Genomic DNA, 21,649 nt, shown 5'->3' on the forward strand with positions numbered 1-21,649 from the left:
TTGCACAACAGTTTTCAACTCTTGTTTGGACTTGACGTCTGCTTTATGGACTCGCCTCTTCAAAATTGCCCATAAATGCTCAATAGGATTTAAGTCTGAACTTTGAGCTGGTGTTTGTAGTAGTTTGGGCACATTCCATATTAGCCAATTCATGTTAACTCGCACCTTATGCTTACTGTCATTGTCTTGATGGAATCTGTAGATAGGCGGCATATCCATTTTTTGGGCACTCTGCTTTACATTGTTCTTCAATATGTCCAAATAGACATATGCATCCATGATACCATCAATAAATTGGATGGTACCAACACCTTTGGACGACATACAGCCCCAAATCCCACCGTGTTTAACTGTTGGAACTGTGTTAATGTGATCATTGTCTTTAATTGATTTTCTCCAGGCCCTATTTATCCCATCTGACCCGTATATATTAATCTTGGACTCGTCTGACCATATCAGCGGCGTATACTCTGGGTCATCTAGGTAATCGCAGATGACCCGGCTGTATTTCTTTATATATATATATATATATATATATATATATATATATATATATATATATATATATATATACACACACACACACACACATTTCTTCGCAATATTCTTCCAAACCAATTTCGATGCATACATTTCTTTGCTTCCAGCGCGCGAATGCTTCCAACCGTTTGCCGCTGAATGTCCGGGAACCTTTCTCCAGCCGGTGGAATGACTTCAGGGTATCTCACTCTGACGTCATTCCTCCCGCTTCCCTTACAACCCTTGGCGAGGAGGGAGGAGACAGGAAAGAGGGGGAGGAAAGACTGCTTCTCAGGCGGGGTGATTCCGTGGCCAGGGTAAGCTCCTTCTTGTGAGAGTCCACCGGTCGCACTCTCAACCTTCAGAGCCTCCCCGTTCCCTGAACTAGGGAAAACATACCCGCTAGAGTGCGAAGAACAGGAAAATTGAATAACATGGGCAAACCAATTCTACACTAATTTTCACTTTACATTTGCTTCTGTCTTGCTGATTTCTGTTACTTGAACATAAATTTATCAAAAGGAAAAAGCTTAAATATTGAAGATGAAGCAAACTAAATTAAAATTCAAAGCTTAAGCAATTAAAGCACCTATATGCTGACTCCCCCATCCTTGTATTTACAAAAATAGTGATTGTTTCTCCTCTCTAATCTTCAAAAGCAGCGAGAATACTTCTTTCACGGAACTGAATATTTTTTAAAGGGAAAGATATCAAAAATAAATTATATATGTATATATTAGTTAATTTAAGTTGCTATATTCCGCCTCTGAAGATGAACGAATTAAACATAAAACGAAAAAAAACACATCAGGCACGTAGCCAGGTGGAGGACTCGGGGGGCTGAAACCCCCCCTCCCCGAAATCCTACAAATATCTAATTTAAAAAGTGTATAGTGGTAATTAATTTTACTTCATTAGCAGGATTAAACACCTTGCATAATACGTTGTAATAATCTGAGATTCATCTTCAGGACTTCTAATCCCACTGTTTCAACTTTATGTGGCGGCTGCTAATAAGAGATGATCTCCATCCCGAAATAAAATTCTGGCTCTGGCCTGCAATGATTCGAACTTTTAAAACCTGTCATTTCGAACTCGGAAAGGGATTTTTTTTTTTTCATTCATAGGGAATTTCTTTCTCAGCCAGGAACACAACAACAGAAGTTTGGCGCGTGAAACTGAATGCGTGTAGTCGTTGGCTTCGTGCTGTGCTTTGTGTTTATTATTTATTTAGGTGTTAATGTTTGTCGTGATAGTGCTGTGTTAAAGAGTAATGGATGTGATACAAGATTTGCTGGTGAAACCTTTTGGAACAAGATCTTTTCAGGAGAAGTTGGAAATTGTTAATACAGGTAGTACAGTGTCATCGCTTGAACTTATTTCTACACACAAATACAAAAATCGGGAATATGTGAGGCATTTTCGCAAGCAAATTATGACAAAACCCCATGGTTGACAGGAAGTATAAGTGTTAGTAAGCTTTGCTTTTTTGTTGGCCGTGCTTACTTTTCGGGGCTGAAAAGAATGTATGGACGCGTGGCGGATACTGTAATCTTTGCAACGCTTGTGCCAAACATGAAAAATCCAAAAGTCACATAACTTCCTTTGTTAAGTGCAATCTTTCGCACAGACACGTATTGACGTGCAACTGGACAAACAGCGTGCTTTGGATGAGGTACAGCACAAGTAATCGGGTCCTGGAGTAAGTTGAATTTTGCACTTAAATTAATATTGCGGGTTTTTATTTCACTAGTGCACGTCTTTCATTTTATATTTCACAGGTTGTTTTTTTATAGCTTTATAATACTGTCTTGTTTTATTATTTGAAATTCTACACGTATATTAAACTGCAATAACGAGAATTAATTGATTGTGGTCGTAGCAATAAGACAAACATTCCGTCACAATATTCCTAAATCCAATATGGATCCTGACATAAATTGCACGGAAACGTTTGGAGTTTGAGGATCAAGGGTCGGAGATTACCCACTCTTTAGAACCAGCATACGCCACTGGACCATATGACACTATCCCAAAATTCCTGGTCCTTGTGGATGTGCTCTTTCGCGAATGACAGTCTATTCCTGCGAGTCACCTTATTTACATACGGCCTCTTTCGTGGTATTCTGCCATGATATCCATGCTTCCACAAGGCACGTCGGACAGTTTGATCGGACATCATCTTGCCAGCAACATTTTCTACTAACGGTCGTAACTGAGGAACACTTAGTCGGGGGTTTTCTCGCACTCTATTTAAAATAAAGCGTTCATCACGTTTATTCAACCGTCTCTCTTTTGTGTTGAACCTTCCTCTCTAAATTTGTTTACTATGTATTGAACTCTGGAGTGTGATTTATTGACTGTTTGTCCAATTTTTCTTAACGAATAACCTCTAAGGGCCAAATTTATAATAACATCCTTCAGATCGGAACTAAGTTCCTTCACCTTGTCCATTTCGAACACGCTGATAGATAGACGATAGGCCCACAAGAATATCTAGGCCAGCATTCCGCTTGACGGGGAGCGCGCCTGCATGTTCAAACTCGTTACGAAGTTGCAAACTGCACGAAATCGCCCGAATATCGGTGGCGCTGTATGCGAGGAACATTGAAACTCTTGCCTGTACGAATAACAATGTTGCATGCAACAGCGTGTTCTTCTCTTTCACACAAATTATATGCTCTGTTTATACACTTTGAACATACATTTTTATTGACATTTGTTGGTGAAACCTTCATTAACATTCATTTCCAGGTACATATGAAAATGATTATATTTACTAGTAGATATGCCATTTTTTCCTCGGAAATTCTATGTGTACGAATAACAATGTTACATACTGTAACTCAAAAAGTGATTTGAAGTGCGATTAAAACCTGCAAAAAATACCGACAAATGACCAGTAATCCGCCAGAATGTTCAGAATTGCAAAAGAGAGAGAGAGAATTTTCTGGTTCTAATTGAAGGGAATCAACCTATTACTACTATCATCTTCACGATTCTTAAATATATATATATCTTTTTATCAGCTTCCTATCTCTCTCTCCTCATTGGACGATGCTTGTAGAAATAGTAAGGCAGGACTTCGCGTTCAATTTGCCCCAAGAAAAAACGATCGATTTCAGCCTTTCCGCCGCTCTATTACTTCTATATCATTGGCTATTCCAAACATTTTTCTGTTTGTACAGTGGGATCCATGAGTATTACAGTGCAAATTGTCCATCACCATGTTCGTGCACTTTATTTGATCCAATAAGAGCTTCAAGAATTAAAAGAAAACTCAAAGCAAGCTGTTGGCAAGTTCTGCACCAGCGTACATAAAAATCCATCGCTTAAAACCACACAGGATGCAAGAGAAAAATTAATGAAAATAGTCATGGACAATTTGCAAAGAATTACTAGTGGATCCCACTGTACAAATATCTTTAGGGATTGTACCACTACCCGAGGAAATGAAAATTCGCTCAACATTCTAAATAAACTTACGGTGAAAATAGTTCAAGTGTGACGATTAATAAAAGAGAAATAGTGCCCCGAAGCGATCTACTTCTTTTATTATTTTTTCCCCAGTCTCGTCGCTGGGGGTTGATACAGGGCGCACAAAATAAAGCATCTCTGGGCATATAACCTGCGACTTCTCGGCAATAAATCATGTTTGCAACAGCCCTACCGTCTACTATCGGGAATGGACTTTGTGTGAATTTCTTGGCGCCGTCGGGAAGAAATCTGTAGGTTCCTTGTTTTTCCCCCCTTGTTATCTGTGTGTACAGAATTTTTTTCATGTATGGTAGGTAGCCAGTGAGAATTTCTTCGCTGACAGTTCGGTATCATAATGATCATATTAGCTTACTGCGTCTTGACCTAGAGTTTAAAGTAGGGATGGCTAAATCCGGATAATTTTCGATTCAGATTTCAAATATCCTGATAAACGTATTATCCGTATATCCGAATGTGTGCATTATTTGCTTAGTTTTAGCGTTTATCAATTTTACGGGATATCCACATATTCTTTTATTTGTCATTTTCGTATTTCACTACGTATTTTCTAGAAAGCCTTCATCAAATCTGTTCTCTCCGGATATCCGAATGATCCGTATATTTGGATTATCCTGATATTCGGATTATCCGGATTTTTAGGATATTCGGATATTCGGATTATCAGTTCCATCCTAAGCAGTGTTGCCACATGAAGGGAAATTTCCCTTTTGCAGGGAAATTCGGACCGAAATTTGAACCTAAAGGGAAAAGGGAATTTCGATGAAAAATACCACAATTGCAGGGAAATTTTAAGGTCATCTGACTACATTGTTACAGTTTATGTTAATTTCGATTTTCATATCCACATTTTTTCATATCAATATCTGCATTCTATGTTTAGGTTAGTGCTTAAAGAGTAGCAAAGTATCTTGTGCAATCGAAGTTACGCAAGTGCTTGAGAGTTATCTACGTAAGCAAAGGAAGAGGCACTTAATGCCGTGTGAAATGCTTTTATACGCCGTAAAAATCTGAACACCGCTTGCGACATCTTCGAGTTGAATTTCAAATGAGATGTCATTGTAAAAGAGCCAGCTTTAACTGGCCGATCAATATTATTGCCCAAGGTACCGTCGCTTCTGTTAGAGAGTAGTTATCATAAAATGTGTACGCTCATATGGTCTTCAGGGTTTGGTTGGTAGAGAATTAGTACACCTATTTTCAGGGTTCTCGGAAGTTAATGGAAAGTCATCTTTCGAAGGTATTAGCGTAGTCAGGCGGCCATTTTTTTCTCAACCTCCTTCACATGTCTTCAGGAGGGTCAGGGTGAAGTCTGCCCTCACGTCAGGACCGTCGTCCGAACGGTAACCAACCTTTCCGAAATGTGCAAATATTGATCAGTGCCCAGAGGTTGTGGCGAAAGATGTACAATAGACTGTAAGTTGATTTGATTTGATTCTTGTTGTTTAACGACTCTTTTCTGCCACTTTTGGCTAATCGCAACGATGAGTGATGATATCTATGAAGGGACGCTTACACAAAAGTGATGATATTGATGAAGGGACACTCACCCAAAGAACATCCATGCCGAGGACGGGATTCGAACCTGTAGTGAAGAACGTATTACTTGAGTAATGGTGATGACTGTACCACAGGGCTAACAGATCACCTCGAAGTAAGTGTTAATCGTGTTTGCAAGAAACTTAAGGGACATAATTTTGATCGACTCAAAATGTGCAACGTTAAATTCAAGAGGTTGATGTACTTTTGGTGAACCCATTGACAGAGTTAAATGTGTAAGTTTTAATTCTTTGAACTGATCCTGTCTGATCTGTATTGATACATTTTTAGTGCACCAAATGGAACAGCAGATGATGAAAGTGTCCCTTGAAACATTTCTGTGCATCAAAAGGGTGCTTTAGAGTTTGTTACAATATTGACACATTTCGGGTTCTTTGTGTGGTATTTGGTCAGTGGTGCGAGACTTTTCGGGCACCCTGTAGAGTATGTATTACTCCTTGTGTGGCAGATGGAAGCAGTCTTTTATATCCACTTGCTATAGTGTCAGTGGCGGCGATTTGTGAGGGCGAGCAGTCGTCCCTCCACTTTTTGCCCCTTTTGTTCCCACACTATGCTAAACCTTAAGTATCAAGGGAAAGTAAACTGTTCTTGCCCCCCCCCCTTAGTTTTGACACCTTGCCCCCAAAGGTTTGGAACCCAATCTCCGCCACTGTATAGTGCTATATAGCGACTACTAAAACAACAGCAATAAATGTGTTTAGATTTCCTTGTATTCCTTGCGGAGAATGAAATAATTCCCTTTTTATCGTTTTTCACTAATCTAATCACAATATCGTTTTGGCATTTTTTGGTCCGACCTGCTTTCGGTTTTGCGCAGATATATTACGTAATATCTAATAATAAGTAAATAAGAAGTAATACTTCCATAAGCACTTGTCTAAAATTTTAGCTCCCATCCGACACCAGGCAGCATGTATATTCCTCTCTTTTGATTCTTCTCTCTTCGTAATGAAAAGTGCAATCAGAAAACATTGTTCTTATTTTACATATTTATCTACGAGATTTTCTCCTTTTGGTGTTTTTCCACTAGTTTTACAGGTTTCATTCGGTTTCAATAATTATTCCTTCAGGTTCCTTTCGTGCATTTCAGTCGTATTTGCTTCGGCTTAAGTGCAGAGAGAGTAGAATTGAATTGGACCTTCACTAGTCCAATAATATAATATCACTTGTGGTGGTTTTTGGGCCTTTGGTGCAGCAGTGAAGAAATTTGTTTTGGGTGAAAGTATCGTGTATCTTCAGGAACTCCTCGATGGCGTAGTGGTAATATCGTCACCTTGTAATCAAGGGGTCCCAGGTTCCATACCCAGTTGGGGCACATAGTGGTTCGAATCCCAATTTCAAGTGTAGGCCCAGTCCAGATGAGATATATGTGCATAAAAGTGAATTTAAAAACAAAAACAAAAAAAAAAAAAAAAAAAAACTTTATGCTCAGATAGGCTAATCGAGATTTCCGAACCTCTGTTCATTGTCCTTTCTCCGGGGATCGAACCCTGGACCCCTTGATTACAAACCGATGGGTAAAACGTCATCGGGCAAGTCTTAGCTATCGAGATGGAATAGAACTCGTATGAGCTTTGTAAATCGAGTCGTTCTGGAAACCCTGATTCGGATTTAAATTTAAAATATTACCGAACCCAACCCGCTAATTGTGTCCTGGAATATTAACGCTAACGAAGGATTAGGAGGACAAATGAATGTTAAGATGCAACAGAACGACGAAAACTTCTTTCACGCGTGAACAGAATAATATAAAATACCTGGCCATGCAGAATCATAGGCATAAAATCCCGGTCTCCAGTTGCGTACGAGCATTCGACAACGCCATGCCGTGTATTAAATCGTACGGGGAATACGTGTTTCATTTTCACGTTTAGTGTATTCCATTTCGTCCCTCCCCTTCCGTACCGCCCCCACCCCCCTTTCCTCTCCTCGACATCTGCTGCGTGGCATTCATTAAAACGACCCATAATCCATTTCCACGTATAAACCAGAATTCGAAACCTCATCGCCTGCTGTGGCCATTAGCTTCGGAATCCAAATTTGATAGAGGCGAAAAGCGTGGCCACTTCCACAATAAAAAAAAAATCTCCCCCCTTTCACCCCCATCCCCAAAAATATTGTAGATGGTTGGGGGAGGGAATTAGATTCGAATCCGAAAACGCAATCTCGTATGTTAATAATTTGTCACATTGAACTACACGTTCTGATATATTGTTACATCTCCCTCCCCCTTTCACTTCTTTTTTTCCATTAAAATTACATTTTTTTAGAATAGAGTTTGGCACGGTTCGCATAAAAGCACACTTTATGCTTATGCATACAAACCAGTAGGGATTTGGCATAAATACATTATTCGAGTCACTGACAGTCACAGCGGAGAATCGAACCAAAAACTTCTTGTCAGTGATTTCAGTTCAGTTCAGTTCAATAGTCTTTATTCTTGGGCGAGGTTCAGCAAATGCTGATCTACACCTAACCCGACAAAGAAAGATGTAGCAAGAGGATATGGGGCATTCCAGCGTTATACGTGTGTGACATTTTACACCTAAATTTATGGTTCTAGACATGAGATTAGATTAAAATATTCATAATGAACTGATGTCATAGAAGTATGAAGTACTTTATGGTATCTTCTAACAAATGAAAAAACTTGATTATCATGGCATACGCTGAATGCCTGAAAAGCATTAACAAAAGTGTGTTACGTGTGCAAATTTTGACTTCATTTCTCTGTGAAGCATACGGGCTGCAGATGTGGTGAAATGTGCAAATTATATCCATTCACAAACAATTAAACAATGCAATTAAAAACAATAATAATTTCCATGTTAATTAACTTTGTTATTAACATGGAGTAGGACCACTTTTCGTGGAATACCCCAGATAACTATACAGAAAATTACAAGATACTACATGAATGAAATAACAAAAGAGAACTTAAATAAAGAAGCTACTACTACTACAGAAAGATATTGCAAAAGAAAATAGATTAACTATATACAGTGCGTGTGTGCAAAATAAATGACAGAAATAATAATAATAATATACATATAATTAGTTTGTCCAGTTTACGGTAATATATTTCCTAATATAATTTCAGTTTTAATCGAATGTGGTCCCCCTCCCACCACAATTTCCTCAACATCCCTAAAATGTTTCTGAAAGGCCCAATTCATGGTCATTTTGGCTCTAAATTAGCAATACATCACCCTAAACACGATCTTACACGATAGACTCGGGCTCTTGATTACTTGATGACATTTGTTTTGTAACTACTGCACTATCGACATAGATTTGACCTTTTTCTCAAAATAAGCCGCGGTGGTCCATTAGCCGTGGCGTCTGATTACACATGACCTGGGTTAGATGCCTGGGGTAAATTACCTCAGATGGGAATCTTTCAGACCATGCTCCTCCATAAGGCATAAGAACATGCCAAAGTTTGTTGTTTTTTAAAGTCCAATTTATGTTTCTGTCAATTAATTACAATTGATTGATTGATTGAGTTGGTGTTTTAAGTCCACTTAATGCACAGTAAGGCTAATTGGGACTGGACCTACAGTTTAGAGTGGGATCCGAACCACTATGTGCCTCCACCGGGTATCGAACCCGGGACCCCTTGACTACAAGGCGACAACGCTACCACTTCGGCATCGGGGAGGCCCTTTAATTGCGATTGGACTTATAGTGTAGAGTGGGAACCTGACCATTATATGCCCCCATCTACAACCCGTGATCTTGGTTACAAGGTGACAGCGCTACCCACTACACTATCGAGGAAGCCCATAATTGTGATTCGTGTGATTCTTAATTATATTAACATTGTCATATTGCTATAATAGAAAAACAAACAAAAATGTATTTTTCTCAGACAGTTATAATGAATAAATAAGCATGCGAAAATCTTCAATGTTCATGATTTGTTATTGTAAAATCCTACTGTTTTTGCCGATGATTTCTGATCAATTTACTTTTTTTTGTCTACAGGAACCATGTGGAAATGACACCATCGCATCACAACAATGGACCGTGCTTTATCGGTAAGTAAACGAATAATTTTTACGGTTCATAACAATCCGTTACTATAGTGACGTAGGATTGCCAGGTAACAAATTTAATATTTTCTTTCTGAGGAACCTACCTTTTTCGTATCACTCCGTAATTGCATATCGTAGTACATTACATAAAAATGTACTCTTTTCCTTTCCTTGCGTGTTTTGTAGTCAACATGCTTGGGGTATTTTTCGCAGCCTTGACATGCAAAGTAGTTGGTGGTCTCTTCGTGTGCCTTGTGGTGATAGTTATAATACTGAATGAAAACCACAGTCGGATCATTGGAAGTATGGTATCGAACTCAGAGAGAGCTATTCAGAATTCGAGACTAGAACGAGACCAGACGCTTCGATACTTATCGACACGAGACCGAGAACAAGTCGGACCTCTTCATGCACGAGGCGAAAAGGGACTGCCAAGGGATCCGAACCTTTGGAGAATCCGAAAACGAATCCAGGATTCCAGATTCGAACATCGGATTCTAAATTTTTGATTGAAATATCAGATCCAGTATTCGGATACAGAATTCTAAATTTGGGATTCGATTATCGGATCCAAACTTCGGGATTCGGAAATCAGATTCTAAATTTTATTGGAATATCTGATTCGATGTTCGTATATTGGATTCTAAGTTTGGAAGCGGAATATCGGATCCAGTCCAGGTTTCTGGATTCGAATCAGATCCTGGATTTTGGATTTAGGTTCGGATATCTGAACTCGGATTTTACATCATGGATTTGCGATTCGGACATCGAACCCTGGATTCGAGATTTAAATATCGATTCCATCCAGGATGCTGGATTAGGATATCGAATCTAGGATTTGAGATTGGGATATTATTCCCGCCCTCCTCATCTCCCGCATTATCTACCGTCCCTTGGGATCAATTTCTATGTGCCAATTGTCTTGAGGGCGTGTGCACTGAAGCAAGTGGCAAATTTATTTCCGAAGGGACGCTGTACAACTAACGTCAGCTGTCTTGTAGGAGTCATCAAGTTTACAACTACATGAGGGAGAAAACTATAAGCTTACAGTAGGTTTGGCAACATGGGTGTCTCGGATTCTTGTTTGTTTGCGCAGCGAGCGGCGTTCGGCACCTTGGAACATGGGAGTAAACGATGACAACCGAATACAGTTGAACCGAGCGATGACGTCAATTTTCGGCTGCCATTCAGAATGCAGGGAGGGTGTCCTTGAATGTCGAGAGGGGTGAGATTGTGGACTCTGCTTTTAGTGTTATATTTGCTATATTTTAAAGTGCCTGTCGCTCTTTTTGGGAGGGGGACATATTAACTTCCACTAACTCCACCCTGCCCTCCTTATCTGATCACGCCTCTGCTAAGATCGCTAACAATTAGGCTAAATAATAGAGTTATGCTTCCAGAATTGTTCTGAGAAATATCTTCAGCAGACTAAGCAAGCCATTTTTTATAGCTAGATTTTACGCACACTAATTTGAAAACCAGCTTATGAAAATTAGGACGGATGGGGTCTCCATCAAAATATTATTAGCGAGAAGGGGGTGGGGGGAAGTAGGGTAGCGAAATAGCACAGGGTGAGAAGAAAAGAAGAGGAAGCAGGTCTCGGGCATTGCAGAAAATCGTTACCATGTAACCACGGTCGTAAAATGGAGAATGCAATCTGCTCTACTCATCTACGACCCATGTCGTTTTATGTATTTTCCTGACACCCGTTGTTTATTTTCAAGATGAAATGAGATAAGTCTTCACACGTCTTACTCCAGGCGTTTTACTTCAGAGAAATGGTGCAATTTAGCTCTCTGGGACCTCTGAGCAGAACTACGTATAAGCCAGAACTTTTATCCCGATACCGCTGCCTTCACTCGGTGGTCTATTGTGAGCTGGTAGCCATCACGTGAGTGCTTCCATCCACTGACAGGGGCGCTGGAGACGGCACGTGCTTTGCTCTCTGCAAACCAGAGCTTGGCGTTCCTTTTGCGAGGGGAATTTGAATACTTGGTTGCCACCTTCACATCGGAGAGGGCGTTGCAACCGACACATAGGGAACAGGTATTTCAGATGTCGTCAGGAAAGGAATTTGCTCTCTAAGTTCTGAATTTTGCTTGCCCTTTCCAAGGATGTTGTTGAAAATTGCTATATTTTCGAGAAATCTCTGATAATCTAAATTCTGAAAAATTATATCACTTGCAATTCCTTCTAGAACATTCACGTGAATCTTCATGTAACTTGATTTCGCTGTTCCCTACATATTCGCAATAGTTTCGTGACTAAGTAAGCTTCTTTTCAATCCCATATAAGAGCTCGACAACGAAAGCAAAACGAAATTATCATCGGTATCCAGACAACAGCAAACCGAAACCATACAGAAATTCAATTGAATGCTTCTTCTTCTTCCTCTTGCAGGTCTGGGTAACCAAAGTCCGTTCTGCAGATACAAAAATTTATCATTCCATCGGCGATATGGTCTTCCTAAATTTATTTTTTTCCTTTTGGCCTATAATTTAATACTTTTCGAGGCAAACGGCTATCCGGCATCCTTAGAACATGTTGATTCCACTTTAACTGATATATTTTCTTTTTAATTTCTTCCATTTCATGTTGACCTTCCCCCTTCCATTTATTTCGGATTTCTACACTTCTGATTTTGTCTCCACTTAAAAGACATAAAAATTTTCATTTGTTAACAAGTTACTCTGGGTTTATCATGTTGACGAAGAGTTGAACATTCGCTACCATATACATTGAGTTCATTTTGGCTCGGGGCCGAGATAGCACGTGACTGTAGACGGCGAGGCATGGCACAGATGCCGACATTTGCGATCCATAAAGTCCCACTTATTTTTACGCACATATATTTAGCATGCAGACAATTACAATTACCTGTATATTTATAGTAGCCTCCCCGATGACGCAGTGGTAGCGTCGTTGCCTTGTAATCAAGGAGTCCCGGGTTCGATACCCTGTGGAGGCACATAGTGGTTCGGATCCCACTTTAAACTGTAGGTCCAGTCCCGATTAGCCTTACTGTGCATAAAGTGGACTTAAAACACTAACTCAAACTCAAACTCTATTAATCTATGTGTAGAAAAGTCTGTTTTGATATTATGTTATGGTATCTAATTGTATTTATTGTCTCATTCACTTACATGTTCATGCAAGAAATTCTAAGCAGATGTGATTTTTTCACAATTCGGTAGGTATATGGTATTTGTTTTTCGAAACAAAATGACTTCGCTGTCATAGGCGAAAGGTATGTCCCTGGTTTTTCACTCGTAGTGATCTCTTGACCCGAACCTGTATCTTCTTTGGGCGATCGCAAAGTCAAGTTGATTTACACTGCAGATTCCTGGAAAAAGCAAACCCTCTGATCCCATCCAGACCACGGGGGCAGCCAAGTTTACGCTACGGGAAAGTGGCCAGAGTGTTCCAAAATCCGCGCACGGCCCGCGTCTCCTTCAAATTGCATTCGAAATTTCCTCCAAGAGAAACAGTTCTCTCCCCCCCCCCTTTTTTTTTGCTAACTGACTTCCCGGGAAGGAGTCCCTTTTCCCTCTTTGTATTCCTAATCTCTCCCCGGTGTGGTCTCTTCTGGAATTACGGACCCTGGAAGGGGACAGGTGTGGCGTGACGTGCTCGGAATACCCCTCCGTCGGTGCCGGGGAGACAGGACGGCCGTTTCCCCCACTTCCAGCAATCTTGCGGCGAGCCCGCTTATATCAAAGAAGGGTAAAAATGTAACGTTTGCATAGTGATCTTCGAGGGGAGTTTATCATGCCGTGTAAAAGAAAGTCAAATGGAGGGTGTGGAGAAGAGAGAACATAAAAAAAAGCATCATTTGTAACCGAGCTAAGACCGAAGATGGTTGACCTGCGTTGTTTGTTCAGTTGCGGTAGTTGATCTCTTATCTTATCTACAGATTCCAAAGACCCATCATCAAACAGCTTAAAAACTTGATAACAGGTCTAAATGTTACGTCTGATAAAAGGCGGGAGAATTTCTATTCCATGTTTGGTCCTCAACTCTAAGGCCATGCATTCCTAAAGAAGCGCCAATTCATGTTACGGAACGCACTGGGCGAAATCGTCAATCGAAGTGTTCTGTTGCATGGACGCCACTTGGCGTCCAGTGAGATAACTGTCCTGGCAGAAATAAACTTTGCTGCAGACATTATTGCTCGTTTATTCACATTTAAAACACACTTAATTAAGGCATACCCAAATGATGTTAAGTTTAGTGCTCTTTGTGCATAAACATACGATACTTAGCCCGTTCGAGCTACTGTACCCTGCCCTTGGACTTTAATATATTAATTCTTGCGTTCAGGAGAATGTAATTTAGGAAACCTATGACTTACTAAATAATCTTAAAGCTTTCACATTTTTATTATCGATTTACACGAGAAACTCTTACCTTCGGTAAAAGTAGCGTTTCCATAGCCATTCCATCGCGCTCCAACGTAAAGCTTAGGGTAACCAAATGAACGAAATTCTTTGGAGAGACAACGAGCCTGGCACTGCCACCGAAAAGGTTTTGCAATGAACAGTCCCATTAACGCAACTTTATGTCATTGAAATGAAATTATATGTGTGAAATGTGGGCTGACATCTATTTTCTAGGGGGGTCAACGGGCCCCCGTGCCTCTCCTTTTGGAGTCCCATCTCGAGACAGGCCTTTTGCACTACAATTAATCATTAGCCTCCCCAATGGCGCAGTGGTAGCGTCATCGCCTTGTAATCAAGGGGTCCCGGGTTCGATACCCGGTTGGAGGCACATACTGGTTCGGATCCCACTTTAAACTGTACGTCCAGTCACGATTAGCCTTACTGTGCATAAAGTGGACTTAAAACATCAAATCAAACCAATGAATCAGCAGAATGCATTTCCTGTTTTCGTTTGTTATTTTACGTCGCTGTTTCGCTTTTGGCTGATTGTTTCAATGAGGATGAATGGTAATCGTATGGAGTTAATGGCCAAGGTCGGGATTCGAACCCAGGGTCTTCGGTGGCGAAATCGAAATTAGTAGATCGGCAACTCATTTCCTGTTCTCACCTGGAGTCAAAATTTTAAAAAAGTAATAATAATAATTCGCGTATCAGTCCTTCTATGCAGGCATATCAGCCGTTGCTTGGCAACTAAAGTGATCCAGCATGCCAGAAGTAACTCGCGCTTTATCTGCAGCGGTGTACGTGAAGAAAGAAGAGGCCATCTAGGCAGGGCGACGCCCACTAATCCAGTTTCCCTAGGGTTGGGCTTCACTTGTTTGAAGGTCGATCATTCCTACCGCGCAACTTTTCCACACACACACACGTTCTTGCATCGGCCACTGTTGCCAACTTATGTATTTCGTAACCATGTGTGGCTCTTTCGTGCTTTAGGGTTGATCTACACGAGCGCTTTATAAGACAGGCAGGCACATTCTAACATCATAATCAACCTTTCGCCATACTTAAAACTAGGCGATGAAATTGCCAATCAACGTAGGTAAATAGCAATGACCTCGTTGTATAAAATTGAGCCATCAATTTAGCGTGCGAAATCCCACGAGAACAGGAGACTTGCTTCATCAACAACTTTATCCCAGAATAGCCGGCTCGGTGGCCGAGTGTTTGACTTTCGAAGTTCCCGGGTTCGATTCCCAACTTGGGCGTGAATGTCTCGTTATCAATGACATGCAATCATCACTCATCCTCATCGTCGCGATTAACTCGAAGTGGCAGAAAAGCGAAGAAAAATAACAAAAATCCAAAATATAAATTACCCGAGGCTAGAATAATATTCTTCCACTAAAATATTCGGGAGGAGGGGGTGAGTTCCTTTGTTACAATTAGTTCTAACATCAAACAACCCCCCCCCCGGTCTATCTTACTAATATCAATAGATTCTTTATTTCTTTATTTCCCTTCAACAGAGACAAGTCTCCATTTACAGAAGGTAATATCAAAATATTACATTTTCATTTACAACTTGTATGTACGCACATACACACTCTCCCTCCTTCCTCCTTTACACACATTCACAAACATAGACAGATAATACATAATATATATGTATACAGACATCTTGGTGACAGAACAGGTTTACTGCTTAACTGTGACAACAGAAATTTTCATATATTTACACATTTAATCTCAATTACACAAGACAAGTATCACAAACACTGTACAATATATCATTACAACAAACTTCAATATGACAAATCGAATTCTCATAATAAATACATTATTAAGAGAGATACCCCTTTAACATATTCATATTCATTATGATTGTGTTGTGTGTGTGTGTAGTGGTATATTTTTGTTACATTGGTTCGAATATCTGCCACTTTTGGCTAATTGTTACGTTGAAGATGATAATGAGTAAAATCAATGAGGGGGCCCTTATAAAGCCATATTTATGCTCAGACCGAAGCTTGAATCTTGAACCTTCTGAGGTGAGATCTCGAGTCGACAATTCAACCGTGCGGCCGAAATTAAGTTAACCCCTCACCCATCCAGATAGAAATTTCTGGAAAAATTCCATGCTACAACCCCCATCCCCCATGACAACACGCCACTAGTTATAATTCTCAGCAGTTATAAGCACATCGTATTCGTACCCTAGATGTCGTGGCTTCCTATGCCAGTTTAGGACACGGAGATATGCTTCGTTGTGCCTCGTAAATCTAGCGCCTCGATAGTTCATGTTTAGTTCCTTTTTGCTCGTGTGGTTTGGCAACAGTGTAGCGTTGGTTTGCTTCGAATCTGCAAAGAGGAAGGTTTGAATTTTAAACCTTCACTACGATTCAGTCACAATCGTAATAAATGTTCGCCGAGAATTTCGACAAGCTCCAAGCATGCGTTGTTAATTATTTTCTTTCGCTTTGGCGAAAGGGTACAGGCTGCGGAATAGGTTCCCAACAAAAGTGCAAGTCGAAACGTACGTGCCTTGCATGTGCCTAGTTCAGGGTTTGCGTCATGTTTATATTTCGCGGCCGCTACGCACAACTTTTCACAAAATGTGAGAGAAAAATATAGTCGACTCCCTTTATTCTTGTCCGCTTTTTCGATCTATGACGTCACGAAAGCAAAACTAGAAAATTGCGGAAATGGGTAGACAAAAGCTTAACTTACTCAAATCCTGTACGAACACCGCGTACCCGGTACTGCCACTTTGATGGCCCGTAAAGATGGACTGGACCCTTACCATGACCTGTTGGGTCTGCAGAGAAGAGAATTTGTGTGGGCCCAGGAGTCGGGAATATATTTTGAGGTGGGTCCTGCTTTTAGTTGTCGTGGAATTATTTTCCTTTCTTTGCTTTCCTGTCTTTTACCTCCTTACTATCTTCCGCCTTCCTTTTCCTTCCTTTGACGCTTGTTCCTCTATTTCTTTCTCACTCTACTCATTCTTATTCTCAGCCATCCTCGATGGCGTAGTGATGGCGCTGTCGCCTAGTAATCAAGAGGTCCCTATGTTCGATTCCAGCTGGAGGCACGTTGTACCATTAAACCACAGGACCATTTCTGATCAACCTATCTGGGCATAAAGTGAACTCGAAGCAAATTTGGAAAATGTGGCAATTCCACATAATTTTCTAAAATATTTTCTTACTCAGAACGATTGTCTTGCTACATTTTGGGACTGACTGCGTGTCCTCCTTTATTCTTATGGAGATCATTTCCTTATGTAGGATATTTCTCTGTTTTGCCATCTCTTTCATTTTGTTCACTTCCTTTTCTCTCCTTCTCTTCATTGCCTTTCATTCATGTGTTTCTCTTTTCGGACTCTTTTCTATGTCTTTTAACACACTCTCTCTCTCTCTCTTGGTGTCTGCCTGTTGTCTGTCTGCCTGCGTGTTGTCTGTCTGCCTGCGTGTCTGTGTGTGTGTGTGTGTGTGTGAGAGAGAGAGAGAGAGAGAGAGAGAGAGAGAGAGAGTTAGGATGAGTTTGGGATAAGCAAAGCATTAATTCGTCCTGTGAGAACCAGAGGAACGGAACTCCAATTTATAAAATTTACATGGGAGAGGTAATAATGTATTCTTAAGAAAGAATATGTCTGACTCTTAAAAAGTGTTAGTAAATTGAAGATACGGGACTTCCCCTTACTAGAGATACGTCGATCTGAATCCAAATAGAGCTCTTCAAAGAAAATACGTTAAACAAAATCGAAAACCGTATTTTTGGAGTTACGTTCCTCTTTTTTCATACGATGAATTGTCGTAACGGTGTTGTTTGAATACAAGGGCTCGCGATCTGGTATTGTTCGGTATAAATTGGAGAACATTGGCCGGCTGGTTCGTGTGGTCGACTTTCGAACTTGTCACCGAAGTTCCCGAGGTTGGAGTCCCGGTATGGGCATGGGTGTTCCTTGTGAGCATGGGCGTCCGAAAGTGGGGGGGGGCTTTTCAGGGGCCCCCCTGAAAAATGAAAGTCGACCAAAAATTATATCTTTCACACATATAATTTCATTTCAGCCGCAATAATATAAGTTAATTATTGCATGAATATGATAAATTCAAATTAAAGCAATGTTTTTTTGAGGGAAAATGTGCCTTGCGAGTCTTCCTTCATCAATTTCATTGAATCATCACTCATTCTCACAGTTTCGCTTGTCCAAGAGTGGAAGAAAAGCGACGTAAAATAACAAGAACAGCTGTGAAAATATTGACTTTGTCTTAACTTTAAAAACGTGAGCCTCCACATGTTGCTGTGCCCCTTCCTCCCTTCACCCCCTTCTAAAATTTCTGCCATTGCATTATTCATTGAAAGAAGTGACTAGAAGTGACTTGTTCTTCCTTGTTGGTGCGAGTAGGGAAACTCTATTTAGAATTCGTAATCTTGTTCGGAAACATTTGTCAACTGGAAATAGACACGAGTGAACGAACCAGAATTTTTTTCTTTTTCTTTTTCTGGTTCTTCTACAGTAGGCTCCGTAAAATTATGTGCTCGTTTCAGTCGCACTACCTACAGTCGGTGTCCTGCAACAAAAATGGGACACCAAGATCTTAAAACACTCGCTTTCTGCATGCCTTTATGTGTCTTTCCTAACTCTACGGTGATGAGTGAACTTCAGGAGCAAGTTCTCGATAGATAGTTGTACAGGGTGGGTCAAAAGTCACGATCGAATTGTGAAAGGAAATGCAGTAATCATGCAGAAACTGTATTGAACTGAACACGGTACATTAAAGAGTGAAACAGGAGAAAAATAACAGCAAGATTAATATCACGCAAGGGTAATCCCCCTTTCAAATCCTCAACGGAGTTCATACGAACTCCGCTAACCTTTTCCTTTAGGAAGGACCACAGTCAGTTATAACACGATGTAGACTTCTTGGAGGCCAGACGAGAGGTGCATTTCGTCCAATCCACTCTGGAAACTGGCTGGTCATGTATTCCCGAACGGGAGTCCAGTAATGCGCAGGTGTTCCATCCTGTTGAAAAAACTACGCTAACAACCGAGACGTTCCTCAACAGTGAATCGGTCCACGCAAAACAACAGGCACCTGGAAAACACAAGTAGGGATACCAAACATATGAACAACCCACGCAGCCCCAACTTGGCTATTAACCCCTATCGGAAAACCTCACTCCTAGCCACAATATTGTCATTCACTGAATTATATCGGGAAACAGACAAATTATAAACCACACAACGTATGCGAAGGTGATAAACATTCCTCTCAACCTACGGCAAATTTTTAGGTCAATTTAGCTTGCAAACACTGGCGTACACATGGGGTGAGCTTACGGGGATATGGCCCCTCCAGAAATTTTGAGAAAATGAAAATTTACAAATATAAACAGTGAAGAACTGGGGATATACCAGAGTGGCAAATGTAAGTCTCCTTAAAATTACCCCTAATTGCCATTTCTTTCTTGGAACAAATTTTCAAAGGAAGGTTCAGAATGGTAATTTAGCAACCCCTCTCAAAAAGATTCTACATGCGCTAGTGCTTTCAAATAAAACGTTCTCGCGCTATATATGTATATAGTATCCAATCGCCTCGGTGAATAGATCGCTATATAATAGAGTCATTTCAGGAAATTAGGTTAAAACCTGTTAAGAGATCGGGTGATTTATTTTGTTTAAATCAGCTTATCCAGAGAACAGTGAGTAATGAAAGGTTTCTTAAGCGTCCTGTATTTATCCTGATGCATCATTTCCTTGTGCTACCCGACATTTCCTCCTACATTTCAGTCACATGTCCGGCACCAGGAAGGAAATGTCCCATATTTGGAGCACCACGTAATTTGAATTTAAAAATACATTTCTCAGTTGGAGAAACAGAAAATCACAGGAAAATTATTTGCTGAGGAAATTTATTACTTCACAATCTGGCAACATTGATTAGTTTGCGAGCAGCTGGAACTTAAACACTTATCACAGTTTAACGGGTCTTGTCACTGATGTCAAATAAAGAAATGATAATAGAATATTTTCATATGGATTCTGTAAAACGGGTATTTGTTCAGTGAAGTTTCAAACATTTTAGCTATTTAGAGATTAAGAATTATACTTTGACCAAAAACTGAAATTTTGAGAAAAATTCCCTTGGAGAAGTTTGCTTAGATACGAGTGTGATGAAGGGCGAGTCGAGAGACGGGTTGGGAATTCGAATTCCCCGAATTATATTCCAAATAGTACTGCTAAAATTAAGCATAATGTATGAAAAATTAGCTTTTCTATCTACTTCTGTTACATCACATATTTAATTCGCAATGCTCTGAGTTTCTTGCCGGCAGATGGAGTAGAATTGTTAAATAAATAACTGACTGCATTGTATTGTATCCAACGTTTTCTTAAACTCTAAACCCACTTAGTAATAAGAATATAATTCCGAAAGTCTATCAGTTCCTATGTAAAATCCAAACTAATTTCACTAGGATCTACATGTGACACAGAAAATGTAATCACATATTTCAAGTTTTTGCAAATCACTATATAGATGTGTTGACCCCGAAATTTCGTTAACAAAACTGATGTATAGTATATCTACAAAAAACTCATTCTATGTAATCCATTTTTTCAAGCTCGTTAATTGCCTTTTGTTGAGACAGCTGTAGATACATGGGATACGTGGTATAGCCACATGCACATTCCATTAATTCTTATCACAAATCAAAGTACGCAGTTTTTCATAGAGTCAAGGATCCAACCAGCTGAATACTCACACTTTACAACTTCAAATTTATTGTGAAGTGCAAATTTTACTGCTAGAATTAGAAAAGAAAAATTCCTGTTCCAATCACTGTTTCGGAAAACTATCTACCGATATTTGGGAACTTTCGTGTATTGAAAGTGCTCAGTTCTCGGAAATTTTATGCACTATAAATAACACATATAGGCTACATACTTGATTGGTTTATTTCACTTCGCTTTTCTGCCACTTTGGCAAATCGCGAAGATGAGAATGAATGGTGCAATCACGAGCATAGATGAACAGGACAACACACAAGCCCCACACAGAATTGTACGGACTGTCTGTTAGTCCAGATGCCAGAGCCAAGAATTCGTTTTTGAAATATCATTATTTTTGAACTGAAAATGTGCCAACGAACCTCTCCGATGGCGTAGAGGTAACGCTGTCGCCTTGTTATCATGGGGTTCAGAGATCAATACCCGGCGGATGCACAGTGGTTCGGCCACTTTATCTTAAGTTCAAAGCCGTTTAACTTCTCAGAGCATAAAGGGAATTCCAAAACAAATTTTGATAGTCGATACTCGGAGGAGAGACAATCACAGTAGTCATATCCCACTTTAAACTGTAGGTTCACAACCCTTTAGTCCCTCTGAGCACAAAGGTGACCTATAAAAACAAATTTGTACAACTGCCGGCCTCCGTAGCTGAGTGGTTAGCACAGATAGCTACAATGCCAGGGGTCCCGGCTTCGAATCCCAGCCAGGGCATGGGTGTTCTTTGCCAGTGTCAATTTTATCATATCTTCACTCATCCAGAAATGTGAAGTAAAATAAACCAAATCAATCAATCAAATTTGTACAATGGAATTGTTACAACCCAGAAGTGTCCGACACTGTACAACCAATGGGCCCCGAGTTCGGTACTG

At 40.2% G+C, this 21,649-nt stretch overlaps 1 protein-coding gene across 4 annotated transcripts in view; it reads left to right on the forward strand.

The window, feature by feature from the left end:
• Nucleotides 1-21,649, forward strand: part of LOC145987852 (uncharacterized) — a 291,669-nt gene that overhangs the window by 195,914 nt on the left and 74,106 nt on the right. For 3 of the 4 annotated variants that reach the window (XM_083122598.1, XM_083122599.1, XM_083122601.1), the window contains one exon: nucleotides 9,562-9,614. In XM_083122598.1, coding sequence (XP_082978724.1) covers nucleotides 9,597-9,614 — 18 coding nt within the window. In that variant the 5' untranslated portion in view covers nucleotides 9,562-9,596. Of the gene's footprint in view, nucleotides 1-5,329; nucleotides 5,431-9,561; nucleotides 9,615-21,649 lie in introns of those variants that run through there. The other variant, XM_083122600.1, reaches the window with a different exon arrangement.

This window comes from Lepisma saccharinum, chromosome 5 (genome assembly GCF_977018435.1).
Source record: "Lepisma saccharinum chromosome 5, izLepSacc3.1, whole genome shotgun sequence".
NCBI classification, from domain to species: domain Eukaryota; kingdom Metazoa; phylum Arthropoda; class Insecta; order Zygentoma; family Lepismatidae; genus Lepisma; species Lepisma saccharinum.